Consider the following 15,730-nt stretch of genomic DNA (forward strand, 5'->3'; position numbering starts at 1 on the left):
AGAAAATGTCAAGGCATAAGTACAGGGTGAGAAATGAAATACAGTCGTCCCTTGATATCTGCAGGAAAGTGGTTCCAGGACCCCTGAGGATACCAAAATCCTTGGATGCCCAGGTCCCTGATATAAAATGGCATTGTCTTTGCATATAACCTATGCGTATCCTCCTGTGTACTTTCAGTCCTCTATAGATTACTTATAATACCTAATACAGTGGAAATGCTACATAAATCCAAATAAAAATTTATATTTGAATTGTTTCCCTGTTTGTGTTTTTTCTATTTGTATTATTTTATTTGTATTATTTTTTGTTGTACTGTTATTTTGGTGGTTTTCCCCCAAATACTTTTTTTTTTTGAGACGGAGTTTCGTTCTTGTTACTCAGGCTGGAGTGCAATGGCGTGATCTTGGCTCACCGCAACCTCCGCCTCCTGTGTTCAGGCAATTCTCCTGCCTCAGCCTCCTGAGTAGCTGGGATTACGGGCATGCACCACCATGCCCAGCTAATTTTTGTATTTTTAATAGAGACAGGGTTTCATCATGTTCACCAGGATGGTCTCGAACTCTTGACCTCGTGATCCACCTGCCTCGGCCTCCCAAAGTGCTGGGATTACAGGCTTGAACCACCGCACCTGGCCTTTCCCAAATATTTTTGACCCACAGTTGGTTGAATCCCCAGATGTGGAACTCCTGGATGTGGGTGGGGGGCTGACTATATTAGAAATATGTATGATGTACAGAGAAGTGAAGAGAGAGAGAAAAGAGAGAGAGAGTGTGTGTGTGTGTGTGTGTGTGTGTGTGTGTGTGTGTGATGTGTGTGGAGAAGTCAGGAAAAGCTTTCTGTGCCTTGAAGCACGTAAATAAGGACACGATGCCAACAAAGCTCATGTTTCTACCTTCAAGTGAGAGTACCTACAGGAATTATTTCAAATGGCAGGTTATCTCCAGCCTTCTCTCTTTAGTTTTTTTAGATACTGTGCACATCCACTCTAGAGGTCCTTTTTTTCCCTCCTCCTCCACTACTAATTTTAGTTGAAAAAAATCTTCATCAGTAATGCCCAATGCCTGGGCTTTTCTTTGGGGTCCTTTAGCCCAGACCTGAGAAGGTTCTTGGAAAGTAAGAAGATGTTTTGATCTGGCACCTTTGCTACTACCATAGTTATAACTATTTACAGGGCGGGCTCAGTGGCTCACCTCTGTAATCCCAGCACTTTGGGAGGCTGAGGTGGGTGGATCACCTGAGGTTGGGAGTTCAAGACCAGCCTGACCAACATGGAGAAACCCTGTCTCTACTAAAAATACAAAATTAGCCGGGCATGGTGGTGCAAGTCTGTAATCCCAGCTACTCGGGAGGCTGAGGCAGGAGAATTGCTTGAACCCAGGAGGCAGAGGTTGCAATGAGCCGAGATCGCGCCTCTGCACTCCAGCCTGGTCAACAAGAGCAAAACCCCATCTCAAAAAAAAAAAAAAAAAAAAAAAAAAAAAAAAAAAAAACTATTTACATGTTTCTATTCTTCAACAATTACTGTTTTAACTTTTGCTAAAGAAGTTACTGTTTACTTATAAGTTTAAAATGTACTTTTTGTGAATAGTTCTCCCAGGGGAAAATAGTTCAATAAAATACAGGTTTTCTTCATTGAGCAGATCAGCTGGGTTCATGAGTTTTGGAATTGGCAGATGCACAGGAACTTGATCTTGTTCCTATTTTAAAACTTTGTTTACTGGCAGGTATTTGACTGTTAAAAAATCCATTGGTGAGTTTAATGATCTGTTTAAATGTGTACAGCATTGCTAGGTAGCCTTTGTACATTTCAAACAAATAACCTGATAGTAGTTGACTTTTCTAATAGTTTACCTACCATATCACTTTCAATTTACAAAGAACTTCTAAAGTTACCTTGTTCCATGGCCACAGCTCATGCCACTAAAGCCAGTCAGCTCTCTTAAAGATGTGCCATTTGTCGCGATGGGACCAAGAAATAGGGTGAAGAGATCAGCCCAAATCCATCACTAACCACTGGAAAAAATGATTCAAAATGCATTCTCCACTGGGTCGGAATTACATTATTTTTAGCCAAAGGTCTTTGCAACATTTAAAGAAATAGAAGTAGATATATCATGATGTTTAAAGTGTATTGTAAATATCAAAATTATACAAAGAGTGATATTTTAAATGAAATGCTATTTAGCATCTTATAATTTTCAAAGAGGAATCATCAAACCAAATACCCTGTAGCCCTGAGACTTGAAGTGACCAAGACAAGTCAAGAAGCTCTAAATGTATCTGTTACATGTGTCTGTGTGGACAGTAAGCCACTTACTTGGGGGATCATTTTTTGGAATAAATATAGTTAGATTTCTAGCCTATTTTTAGATACCTGTACCTGAATAGAAGGTAAAGAGATAAAATCTGTATGTTAAGGATTCCATGGAAAGTTTCCCTGGGCTAGGAGTCCAGTGTTTTCTTTTTTTTAATGAAAGTAGGCATATTTTAAGATAAACTGCTGTAAGGCTGATTGGAGTCTTGAGGAGATTAGATTGATCACCTTGGAAAACCTGTGTGGAGAATGGTTAGGCAGTCAAGGATATGGTATATTTTGTGGACAACCAGCCTAGCATATTAGCACCAGCTTGGGGAGTGACTTTAGAGTTCACTGGGCTGAGTGTGGTGGCTCACGCCTATAATCCTAGCACTTTGGGAGGAAGCCGATGCGGGCAGATCACTTGAGGTCAGGAGTTCGAGACCAGCCTGGACAACGTGGTGAAATCCAGTCGCTACTAAAAATACAAAAAATTAGCCAGGCATGATGGCACACACCTATAATCCCAGCTACTCAAGAGGCTGAGGCAGGAGAATCTCACTCAAACCCAGGAGGCAGAGTTTGCAATGAGCTGAGATGGTAGCACTGCACTCCATCCTTAGCGACAGAATGAGACTCTATCTCAAAAAAAAAGTCCATGGTAGGAGGAAGGGAACTGGTATTTGAGCATCTTTGTTGGGCCATCTGCTGTGCTATAATTTTACCTGTTCTTCATGACAGCACTGTGAGGGCTGGTAGTATCAGTATCACGCCCATTTTACAGACTGGGAACTGCAGTAATTAAGTGACAGAACTGGGATCTGAAACACAGATTGGTCTGAACACAGAATCCCTTCCTTTTTCTCAACTGTATTACACTGTTTTGTAGATGGCACAGTGGCATTTTGACAAGCTCTGAATGATGTGGTTAATGGCTTTTTAGTTCAAGAGAATATGATTATTATGTACTTTGGCTGAAAACAGTTCACATGGGAATGATTTTAATAGTTTAATGCAGGGTGTGACAGCCTGTTTTTGTAAATAAAAATTTGTTGGAATATAGCCCATCATTTATTTTCATGTTGCTGCTTCAGTGCTACAACACAGAACTGAGTATTTGCAACAGAAATGTCTGGGTATCTGGCCCTTTACATGAAAAGTTTGCCAATCCCTTGTTCAAAGGAAAATGTATAAAAGTGAACTAAACTTCCACTTTTGCAGATCATAGTTTATTTTCATGTGAGTTGACCCCTCTCCCTTTAAGTAAGCAAATATATATGTGTTAAATTGATGGCGTACATTCTCAAAATGGCTGGAATAGAAGCATTCTATTGAGGACAATAGAATGAGGACATCTCAAGGTATGTTTCATTTTCTTGCCTCCTAAGTGGCCTATGATTCAAGCCACTTTAATGCAAAAAATCAGAATAAGTTTAATCTATAGTAAATCCTGCATTTACTGGCACTCCAGGTATAGAACTCTGCGAATGGTTCTCATTGGGGGTGACACTCCCCCTAGAGGCCAAATTGGAAATGGGGGAATGTTTTGGTTATGGTGTAACATATTGAAAAATACATTATTTTATTATAAATCACTGTCCTTTTAGTTCTCCTTTATATTGGAGTTAGTTCAGTATATTTATTTTTTATCATGTTTAGGTTGATGATATTCATGGTTTTCATTTCAGCCTAGCAAAGGGGACTTCACAGAAATTTGTTTTATAACCAAGGGAGTTTCAGGTCTGATAGTATTGAGCACCACTGCCAAACAGATTTGGTATCTTTTTCCGAAACAGACCTCTAAGTAAGGACAACTACCTTAGAAAGAGCTGGAATTCTTAACGGAGAGGCTGCTCGTTCTCTGACAAACTTTAGAAGTCAAGTTTTAAGTCTCAGTATGTTTCCATGAGCAGTATCTTTCCAGAGAAAGAGCATGATTGAACTTAACGTAAATGCCAACACAGAGTCATAAATCACATTAAGGCTCATCAGAAAATAAAGGCTGCATATCTTTGTCACTATTTTGTTTGTATACAAAAAGTTCAGAAAAACCACTCCATAAGGGCCATTGATCTCAAATCAGGTGACGTTGGAAATAGAGCTCCCCTTGGTATTTGCATTTTGCTTGCAAAGGCCCTACGAGGTGGAGGTCAAAGTTATTTTCTAGTTTTGCTGCTTTTAGATTTTTAACATAAGAGTTAAAATGGCATGCATTTTTTAATGTTTTTAATTATGTATGCTTCAGGTTTGTGTAATCTTGTTTTTCATATTCTACAGAAAAGGGAAAACAGTTCCTTAGTCTGGAAAAAAGGGCGCAGTGAAAGGTTTTGTAGCTGCCTCCACAGATTCAACTGACCAATCCCACCCCCTACACTGGGATGAATGTGCCTTAACTTGAAACGTCTGCTTCATGGAAAAGCCTGTAAGGGAAGATAGCATTGCTCAAATTCTTTTCAGTGCAAATCGTTTCAAAGGGGTACAAGTTAACACTGCAGTTCTGCTGCCCACTCCCTGCCTGGACCATCCTGATTAGCCAAGGCCTTGTACCATTTCAAACATAAGTTTGTGTGAACTTCTGGCTTAAGTGAAATATTGTGCAAATGACTGTTAAGTTCCTTGGCCAGTCCCTAATTGTCCAGTTCATTCGCTCATTTAACAAATACCTGTTACGTATCTTGGGTGCCAGGCACTGTTACAGGTGCTGTAAATAAATAAAACAGATAAAATTTCTTGGGGCTTAGAAGCCCCAAAGGTTGGTTGGCTGGGTGATTTGAGTTCTCTTAACTATGTTTCTTAGTCTAAAGCTCTTCTACTGAGATTGAGACCAGTCACGTGCAAGCTGGTTTCTTTCCAGAGACCGCTTATAAGCACTTTTCTGTAGGTAGAGGGGACTCTGCAGTACTAGGAGACCTAGGCTAGAGTTGGCCCTGCCAATAAGTCACTCCAGGACCTTGTCACACACCTTCTAAGCCCTCCTCATCTCTTTTGTAACAGGAGAGGGTTGGGTTTAAATCATCTCAAAGGTTATTTTGGGGGATCAAAAATGATAGACGTCTACCTCTGGTTAGAGTGCCATAGTTGACGTATATATAGGGAATCAAGTTTCAATTTTTGCTTTAAAGCCAAGGTAGCCAAAAATCAACGTTTTTGTTGTCGTTGTTGTTTTTAAATAAAAAGGATAAAAACTTGATTGTTAGGGCTTTGGGATGAAATAGTCTGTAACCAAAAGGGTAGCTGATTTTCGTAGACTTCACTATAGCTTCTGACTCTCACCAAACTGCCTTTATGCTAACATAGTCATTTTGTAGACAAAGATATGGATGAACTTCCTTTGGTAAGTTAGAGACAGCCCAGGGCTTTTGCACACCTGTCTAGTACATTTTCCAAAGTGCTACACTGCTTCCCATTTTCCCATTAGAGCCACTATTGTCATGTACTTATTTTGTTTTAAAGCAAAAAGCACTTTATAGCTGAGTCGCTACTAGCTATGCACTGTCCCTATAGGAGTAAACTTTTCTCCCTATTATTTCTAAGGTCAGTACTAATTTGTAGAAAAATCAGCTAAGACATTGGCATTCAATAGTTTTCCTTTTGTGCTCATAAAAATTAAAATGCTAGTAATTTGTTAACAGATATACTGTTTGGTTCCAAGTACTTCATGAATGTATTGATTTATTTGTTTCACCCGATAATGTTGATGTAAAATGGCAGGAACAGCAACCAAAGCCCAGAGAACTTAAATAACCTACTCAAGGTCAAATGGTGAGTTGCAGAGTTGGAATTTGAATGTAGTCAGCTTCCGTAAACTTCAGGGATCAATCAAAACCATTCAACAAAGAGAGGCTCACTGATGAGATTTGAAAGTCAGCCTCATTGTGGAACTGGCACATGTTCTCTGCACCCTTGGATTTCTCGGATGTGTCCTTGATCCAGCTATTAATAGTAGTAGTAGTGTCTGGTGGAACTAAAAACTGAGCTTTCTACATGAAGGCTGCGTATTGTTTAGTTTCATTTATATGAAATGCCCAAAGTGGGCCAGTCTATAGAGTTAGCAAATTCGTGGTTGCTAGAGGATTAGGAATGGTGGGTGAGTACTAATGGGTAGGGGGTTTCTCTTTAGGATGATAAAAATGTTCTAAAATTGATTGTGATGATAGTGGCACAACTTTGGATATACTAGAAACCTATAAAGTGTACACTTGAAAAAGGTGAACGGTATGGTATGTGAGTTACATGAGGGGAAATGAGGGCTTTCTTCCTTTATATTTATTTTAAATTGAAATTTTTGCATGAAAATCACAAACAGCAGGAAGGCTCACCGTTCTTTCATGGCCCATGAATGAGCAGGGTGGTGACGTTGACTGAGTTGACTGTGTAACCAGGAGTTTAGATTTTTTTATACTGACTTGATAGTAAGAATTTAACTTTAAAAAAAAAGTTGACATACTAATGAAGCATTTTAAATATTAAAGTATCTATACTAAAAAGTAATTTTATATGTTACTGAAGAAAATCTGCCCCTAATATATAGTCTTGTTTAGTCAATAGAAAAATTTCAGAGCAAATACATCTAACTTGCTCCATAGTTCATCTCATCCATTCTGCTGTCTCCAGGAATAACGGGTTATTTTGCTTGGACATGAACTTAAGGTTAAAAGGGTTTTTCAAAGCATATTGTACCATTTTGTCTGAATTTAATTCATTTTCGTGTTATTCATTAATCTTTTTTAAAAATTATTTTTAATTTTGCATTGTGCTGCCTGTAGGTCGTTTCAGGTCTTTTAAGTTAAGTCTCTCTTTCTATAAAGAAGTATTTTGTGGTAATTGTTCACTTTTAAGCCTCAGTGGTAGTTGCCTAGTTCCAGTGTTCTGGGATTTGGTGAACTAGTATACATGCTCACCCTGTCATGACATGTCACAGTACTGTATATTTGCCACGTAATCATCGATTCATTGACCAGATAGTTGTGAGTTCCAGCATGTGCCAGGATACATCCACGAACCAAACAGACACAAACTTTGGCCTCGCAGTGTTGAACTCTGATGAGGGAATCCTGACAGTCCTAACCTTGTAAGATGGCCCCTATCCGGTCATCTCTCCACCTCTTCATCCTGGTGGCTGTCTTCGTCTGTGACTTAGTCACCTCTCTCAACTATATCTTAAGGACAGTGGCCAGTACTGTGAAGATATTAAATCTCACTAGGTTTTGTGCCAAGGCGTGTTGACTCATTTATGCCTGGTGTTCCACTATTGGAACACTAAGCTTGTGGGAGTTACTTACATCCTACTGCCCAAGGTCATCACCAAGTTCTGATTTTTCACAAAAATAATTTGCAGCCTCCAGCATAAATGGGTTAATGTTCCCCATTGCTGGATTTTGTTAGTATGTCTGGTTGCTCTTTTAATGCAGCCTGGCAAAAAGATCTCTATAAATATCCACAGTCGCCTTGTTGAATTGGATGTGGTTTACCTCCCACTGACTTCATGTGTATTTATCTGTGTTCTAAACGTTGGTAAAATAACCGAAGCAGTACTTAGTTTTCTGTTGCTGTGATCTTCATACGTCTAAATAAATCCTTGCATTCAAATGCTATTTGTGTATGTTCTGAATATAATGCTTTCATTTACGCCTGAACTGTGATGAATATGCATTATTTAAATGAAGTATATACTTTCCCTAGAAAATACTGATTAAATCAAATCTTACTAATTTGATTTCAGTCAAATCCATGCCATCATTTGGAGAAAACAAAATTCTTAAAAGAGAAAATAGTGAGAGTTAAATTGTCCATTCTTTTTTCATTCTGCTTGGATACCTCTAAATTATCTTTAAAAATTAAGGAGTAAGGAAATTTGAGGCCTGTTGCACAATTAATAAACATTAAGTTTTTTTAGGTGGCAATTTGAGCACTAGGAATAAAAAGTCCTGGAATGTGTGTGGTGTCTTCTGCTGAGGCCCCCTTGTGCCTTTAGCTCCCCTTGTCTGTTCTCTCCTAGTGCCCTGCACCTTGATTGGCGCTCTCACATACGGCCTGTGCTCTGGTTGGTCTGGTTCGTCATTTGTATGTCTCACTACCACTGGGGCCTAGTATGGAAATAGAACCTGTAAAGTAGTGCCGTTTGCTCTCAGTTGCCATATTTTAATCTCAGATATCACATATGTGTGAAATTGCATACAAATTCAGCTGATATTGAATGTTGTCTTTCTTGGTAGAGTTTCCAGTATGGCTTCTGCATCAACTTCTAAATATAATTCACACTCCTTGGAGAATGAGTCTATTAAGAGGGTAAGTTGAATTTTCAGATTTATTTATCTCTTTCCTTATATTTCTTTATTTTCATATTTGAATATTAGGTAATTTTTGGCTAGCCTGTTATGAATTTTATTATTCACATAGTATAAATACATTTATTCATGTGGTTTCTTTATTGTCCCACCTTGTTCCAGAAAAGTTTTTTTTTTTTTTTTGAGACAGAGTCTCACTCTGTAGCAGTGGCACCATCTCTGCTCACTGTAACCTCCACCTCCCATATTCAAGTGATTCTTCTGCCTCAGCCTCCTGCATAGCTGGGATTACAGGTGTGTGCTACCATGCCCAATTAATTTTTGTATTTTTGTAGAGAATGGGTTTCACCATGTTGGCCAGGCTGGTCTCCTGACCTCAGGTGATCCACCTGCCTCAGCCTCCCAAAGTGCTGGGATTACAGGCATGAGCCACCGTGCCCAGCCTAGCAAAGCTTTTAGATAGAATACCTTATATGTGTTAAATGAGGTTTACATTTGTAAATCCTTTCACGTAACTTCGTTTTTGAGAACCTCTGTCTTGTGAAATGACTGCTAGACCTTATGTTTAAGGTAGTAGGCAATTCTCCACCCAGAAAGGTTGCTGAAGGACACACTGGAAGGCCAAGGCCTGCTGAGCAGGCTGCTACACCTTCCTAAATATTGGCATTATTTTCTAATCATGATGATAAAATCGTTGCATAACCAAAACAAATACAACTTTAACAGAAAATAGTTCAAGGTATCCAGGGGAAGATGTGTAATTAAAGGGAGATTTTGGAAGGTGCATTAAAAGGAAGGGATTAATTTAAAATAAGCCCTTTAAGGCCCTAAAATTATCCACCAGAAAGGTTAATTTATACTCCCACCAGGTGGATAGGGATGCCCAAGCAATCAGAAGGGAGCAAAAGGTGGTCTTTTCATTTGTATTTCTTGATTACTAATGAGTTTTTGAACACACTTTTTTTTTTTTTTAAAGTTTGTTTATGGTCTGGTGAGGTGGCTCACGCTTGTAATCCCAGAATTTTAGGAGGCTGAGGTAGGTGGATCACTTAAGCTCAGGAGTTCAAGACTGGCCTGGGCAACATGGTGAAACCCTATCTCTACCAAAACTACAAAAAATTAGCCTGGGTGTGGTGGCATGTACCTATATTTCCAGCTACTCAAGAGGCTGAGGTGGGAGATTGTTTGAGCCCAGGAGGCAGAGGTTGCGGTGAGCTGAGATCTCACCACTGCACTTCAGCCGGGGCGACAGAGTGATCTTGTCTCTAAATAAACAAATAAATAAAAAGTGTGTTTGTTATTAGTTTGTACTTCTTTTGTGAAGTGATTGTTCATGTCCTCTATTTGGCTTTTGGTGGTTTTGAGGGGAATTCTTATTGATTATGTGGTGTGTGTGTGTGTGTGTGTGCCCGTGCGTGTGTGTATTTTTTTTTTTTTTGAGACAGTCTCACTCTATTGGGGTGCAGTGATGCAGTCTGGCTCACTGCAATGTCCGCCTCCTTCGTTCAAGTGATTCTCATGCCTCAGCCTCCCGAGTAGCTGGGATTACAGGTATGCACCACGACACCTGGCTAATTTTTGTATCTTTTAGTAGAGTTGGGGTTTCACCATCTTGGCCAGGCTTGTTTCGAACTCCTGGCTTCAAGCTATCCACCCACCTCAGCCTCCCAAAGTGCTGGGATTACAGGCATGGACCACCATGCCTGGCTTGTTTCTTATATTTCAATAATCAGCTCTATAATATATGTTACAAGTCTTCTTCCTGGTTTATTGTTGGCCTTTTAATTGTATTTATGGTATTTTGTTTTGATTTTGAAATACAGAAACTTAAAGTTTTTATGTAATCACATCTATCTTTTCCTTTAAAATATTCTGATTTGGGTGCCTACAAGACCATCCTCATCTCCAAGATTATATGTTTTTATTGTATTTAAGTATTTTTATGGTACATGAATCAGTTCTAAACACGGGAGTAATTTCAAAAACGTAACTAGAAATCCTTGTATAATGCTGCTCTGATATAATGTATATCTATATTAATCCCATGTTATTCTTTTTTAAACATTCACTCCCCTTATTTTGTGGTTCGATTGTTGTCTTCTCCTGGCCCAGAGCTGTGGTGTTTAAAAGATGTACTGAGTGTTGCATTTGCTCGTTATACCTGTTTTTCATGAGTGAGAGGTAGTGTTCAAGGATAATAATTTCTTTCCTATCTTTCAATTTATATAAGGTGTATGGTTTTACTTCTCATCGAGGAAGGCATTCTTGACTGAGAACAGTTTGTCTTGCCCAGCTAGTAAAATTGCTTAGCTTGCAGGTACTAGAAAAATTTTTAAATTGGGTAGGAATTTTCATTCTGCCTCCGAATGGGAAAAAAAATATTGAAAATTCAGCATAGCACCCCTCTTTGACAACTTATATTTCACCTAGACGATTCACATTTCTCTTGTTTCATAATAATTCTCTCCATTTGCATAGCCTTTGGTAATTCACAAAAGTGTGCATGGTGGCTCACACCTGTAATCCCAGCACTTTGGGAGGTCAAGGCAAGCAGATCACTTGAGACCAGGAGTTCAAGACCACCCTAGCCAACATGATGAAACCCTGTCTCTACTAAAATGCAGAAATTAGCTGGGCGTGGTGGCTCACATCTATAGTCTTAGCTACTCCAGAGACTCAGGCATGAGAATCACTTGAACCTGGGAGCTGGGAGGCAGACGTTGCAGGAAGCTGATATCACGCCACTGTTGCCTGGCGACAGAGCAAGTCTGTCTCAAAAAATAAAAGTGTACTTGTGTATTTTTTTTTCACTTAATACTCACAAAACTGCTCTGACGGAAGCTTGAGTAATTTCACTCATCAATTGATTGCAGTGTGATTTTGGACAACAACTAGAAAAAAAAATGAATGTAATGCTTAAAAAAAACCTTTTACCCAAACAGATGTTAGTGATGTGCCTCAAATGTCATGAGACTAGCACCTGCAACACATCATTGTATTAATCCACTAGGGTGGCTGAATAACCTGAAAGACAGTGGGTATCAGTGGAAATTAGACTCTGAGAACTCGAAGTCGCCTGCGCATTTGTAGTGATGAATAATACTGAGCCTGCCCAGCAGAGCTGTGGAAGTGATTGAATGAGGCACATGCCTGGAAATACCTCTAAAGCCAGGAAGCCTAGAGAAATAGTAAAGTGACATGAAGAATTTGCACAAACGGCTCCTAAGGCTTTTGCCAGCTCAAAAGTTCTCTGACAGACCGCTCTTTCCTCTTATCTAGGATAAGGATCTTAGTAAATGTGAGAAAGTAAAAAGTGAGGAAGGATCTTAGTGAAGTAGGAACCTCAGTAGGTAATCACAGTGGTTTTCAGGCGTTGTAATAGGATTCTGGCTAATAGTTGTACTGTTACTCAGTTAAGCCTCTGTGGAATTGAAGTTTTCCTTCCTACTCTTCCCAAAAGATGGCTGAACATGAAAAAAGAAAGCTGCTACAGTGTATGTGTATCTATAGAATACTCTTAATACTTACTTTTTATCACTTTCCTGAAAGCTGTTAACTTTAAAGTGCTTGGAAATGTAGTTTAAAAATTAATATCATTGAAAAGCATGCTAACATTATTTAATATTAGAAGTTGACACGTGTAATTAATGGTGTTAGATTGTATTTTTTTTTAGTTTGAATTTTTGTGCCACTTTTTCCAGATGCTAAATCTGTTTTTTTCTTTAAAAAGCATATCTCTAGTGGGTTTTATTCCTACTTACAAACAGTGTATAAATAGAATGTCATTACTTCGGCTGCGTCTGCTTTGTTTCTAGACGTCTCGAGATGGAGTCAATCGGGATCTCACTGAGGCTGTTCCTCGACTTGCAGGGGAAACACTAATCACTGGTAAGGAACTGCTGACATTCAGATTTGCATAACTTGAGGAGAAGTCTGGCAGGATCAGGTGGCTTCAATCCCGCTTACTCTTTAGAAATCAGACTTAGACAAATAGGCTGGCTTTGTTTAGAAGTGTTAACACAGAACTCTCTGCATCCGTTTCTTGATTAAAGAGTTCTTTCAAGAGCTTCATGCTCATAAGGGTAGTGATATTCTTGTGTCTGTACCAAAGACTGAGAATGATTTAGGGAAAAAATGTTCATTATCTCTTGAACGTCTCTCATTGGAGCCATAAGCTCTCATGGTTTAAGGTTTTAAGAGCAAAATTATATTAAGGTCTTCAGTCTATGATGCATGCTTTAAAATGATAAAGGCTTGAAGGCTTAAGCATTTTCCTCTTTGAAATATAGAAGACCATATTGCTTTAAAATACCTTTCATTTGTCAGAAAATGGAAGTTAGTAGTATTTGGGTAATATTTTGATGTTATTTTTCATGATAAACATATACTTAAAGGAAGGGATCGACTTTGGAAGGGCTAAATCACTCCGGCTTAAGAATATAGAAGCGTCTGACAGCTTCTAAGCCAAGTGCTAATGTTGTGGGCATATTTTATATTCAGATCAACACCTTCTTCTCAGACTTCAGTGTGTTTGAAGCGAATGTTGTTACCAATGTTCCAGGGAACCTTTTGATTAATTAACTAAGATCTGGGTTGTTTAGCTTAAATGGCTAAAACCTGGTGCTAATTAGATGCCTGTCCTAAGCAAAGTACCTTTGGGAATTAGCCATACACCATGAGAGATTCTCTTCTGAGTTCCACAAACTTGCACACATTCTAGTCTTGTAATGGAGACCAGTGGGATGTGTTCATCCCAATTTCTGGATAAGAGCAAAGAGGATATTTTACTTTTGATGGTCTTCATATATGAAGTTTTGGTGGTAGGTATCAGTGCCTGAACCTTAACCCAGGTAGTAACTAATAGAACTAGCATGAAGTAGCCCTACCATTTTTCATTTAGTACTTTAGGAGAAAGGGATTTCAAAATCATTATGAGTTATTAACACATTCAAGGACATATTTTTATTATAATTAATTCTTCTGATTTAACTTCTCCTTATGTTTATTCTTCCAAAGGTATGCTATTCTTTTAGCCACGTGTTTTATATAACTTCAGTATTTGAAGTGAACCTAGCCAAACTCTATTCTAGACTATTAAAAAGAGAAAGAGGCTTGGTGCGGTGGCTCACACCTGTAATCCCAGCACTTTGAGAGGCTGAAGTAGGAGGATCACTTGAGGCCAGGAGTTGGTCAACATACCAAAACCTCATCTTTACTAAAAATTAAAATATGAGCTAGGTGCAATGGCACATACCCATAGTCCCAGCTACTCAGGAGGCTGAGGTGGGAGGATTGCTTGAGCCTGGGAGGTCGAGGCTGCAGTGAGCCATGATAGTGCCACTGAACTCCAGCTTGGGCAATACAGCAAGACCCTATTTTAAAAAAAAAAGAATAAACTGAAAAGATTTTTGCTGCTGACATTTATAAAAAACATGATTATGTTTCTGTGGTTAGAGATTGGTAGCCTCATCTCTTAGTGTATTGGTTAGTCCATGAGATTGTCCCAGGTGAGTTGCCTTCCTCTGGTTGAAGTAGCTCAAATAGTTGTTACCTTTACGACCACTTTAGGGTAGCAGCAGCAGCAATATTCTCATTCATTTCTGCTGTGGAGCTGTTGTCACCTTGCCCCAGGTAGTGACAGCACTGTGGGAAAGCTCAGGGAAGCATTATGAGTGCCTGGAGGTGATGTGGCCCCAGTAGTTCCCCCACTATCTCAACTCAACCCAGCCAGTAATGTAGAAGCATTGCCAGTGCTTGCTTTCAACCTTTTCAATAATTTTTTAAGATTGTAGTTATTCTTAACTGAATAGTTTATATTAAATTAGTGCCATTTGTTGTGTATCTTGGTATATATTTCCATTATTTTAGGGTACTTTTTTTATCTCAATAGACAAAGAAGTTATTTACATATGTCCTTTCAATGGCCCCATTAAGGGAAGAGTTTACATCACAAATTATCGTCTTTATTTAAGAAGTTTGGAAACGGTAAGTAGAATATAAGACCATAAAGATGACCCTAACTGTTAAAGATAATGCTAAATTGTTTCTCTTCTACTTTGCAAGATTGACTGTGGGTCAAATTAACGTGGGATATATTTGCTTCTCAACTCTTAATATTTTGCTTATGCAAAACTCATTTAATACTAACACTTGTATATGTAAGGAATAGGGTAAATAAAAAATAGTCTTATCCCTCATAATGGTGGGGGAGGGGTTAGTAATTGTAACCATTTGCTAGTTTGGAAAAGTTAGGTGTAGAACAGTGGTTCTTTGCCAGAAGCACAGATGAGACCCACTCGTGGAGCTTAACAAACAACATGGTATCCATAAAAGTTAAAAATAAAAAAAAAATACAGATGTCCTAGATAGAGTGCATCAGAATATCCAGGCCTGGGGTCCACTCACAGTTCTATTTTCTAAAATATCACAGAGGAGGATGCTGATGTGAGTTTCTGGGTAAGGCCCACTATTCTAGAACTTTTTCGAGTGGTCAGTGATAAAGCACCAGGTAGCAGTGTAGAACTAGGATAACTATGGTATGGCTTACTGCCACTCTACTTTTTCAGTCCCCGGCCATGAAAGGTTTGTCCCAGCATTTCGAGGAATGTTTCATGGCTAGGACAATGAGATGGGAAAGAGATACCTCAGAAAGGGAAGAGAGAGTGAGTAGCTGCTGTGGCTGTCACCGAGGACTTCCGGTAGATGTGGTGCGTTGTCATTGGCCAGGTCAGCCTGAAGGGGAGGTATATTTTGATGAGATGTGAACAGGGAAGAGGTCCAGGGTTCACAGAGAGTAGCATATCAGCAGCTTCTACACAGGTGACCTTGAGGCTGTTGGGAAAATGTAGCTTTTGTTTCACTGCTTTTACTCCACCATTTTTTTAGGACAGTTCTAATCTAGATTAGTTTGTATCTTTTAACCTTTTTTTTCTTTTACGGTGTGCATTTTTTTTTTTAATTGGATTTTAGGTTTTGGGGTACATGAGCAGAGCATGCAAGACAGTTGCGTAGGTACACACATGGCAGTGTGCTTTTCTTTCCTTCTCCCCTTCACCCACATTTGGCATTTCTCCCCAGGCTATCCCTCCCCACCTCCCCCTCCCACTGGCCCTCCCCTTTTCCCCCCAATAGACCCCAGTGTTTAGT

The 15,730-nt window shown here is 39.1% G+C and overlaps 1 protein-coding gene across 7 annotated transcripts in view; it reads left to right on the plus strand.

Annotated features, from left to right (window-relative positions):
* The window catches only part of MTM1 (myotubularin 1), a 112,539-nt gene that overhangs the window by 15,856 nt on the left and 80,953 nt on the right, over window positions 1-15,730 (plus strand). For 5 of the 7 annotated variants that reach the window (XM_035289653.3, XM_002763363.5, XM_008990023.3 and 2 more), the window contains exons 2-4: window positions 8,513-8,585; window positions 12,400-12,472; window positions 14,475-14,569. In XM_035289653.3, coding sequence (XP_035145544.1) covers window positions 8,523-8,585; window positions 12,400-12,472; window positions 14,475-14,569 — 231 coding nt within the window. In that variant the 5' untranslated portion in view covers window positions 8,513-8,522. The remainder of the gene's footprint in view (window positions 1-8,512; window positions 8,586-12,399; window positions 12,473-14,474; window positions 14,570-15,730) is intronic. The other 2 variants (XM_078364380.1, XM_078364381.1) reach the window with 1 other exon arrangement.

This window comes from Callithrix jacchus, chromosome X, assembly GCF_049354715.1.
Source record: "Callithrix jacchus isolate 240 chromosome X, calJac240_pri, whole genome shotgun sequence".
In the NCBI taxonomy this organism is placed as follows: domain Eukaryota; kingdom Metazoa; phylum Chordata; class Mammalia; order Primates; family Cebidae; genus Callithrix; species Callithrix jacchus.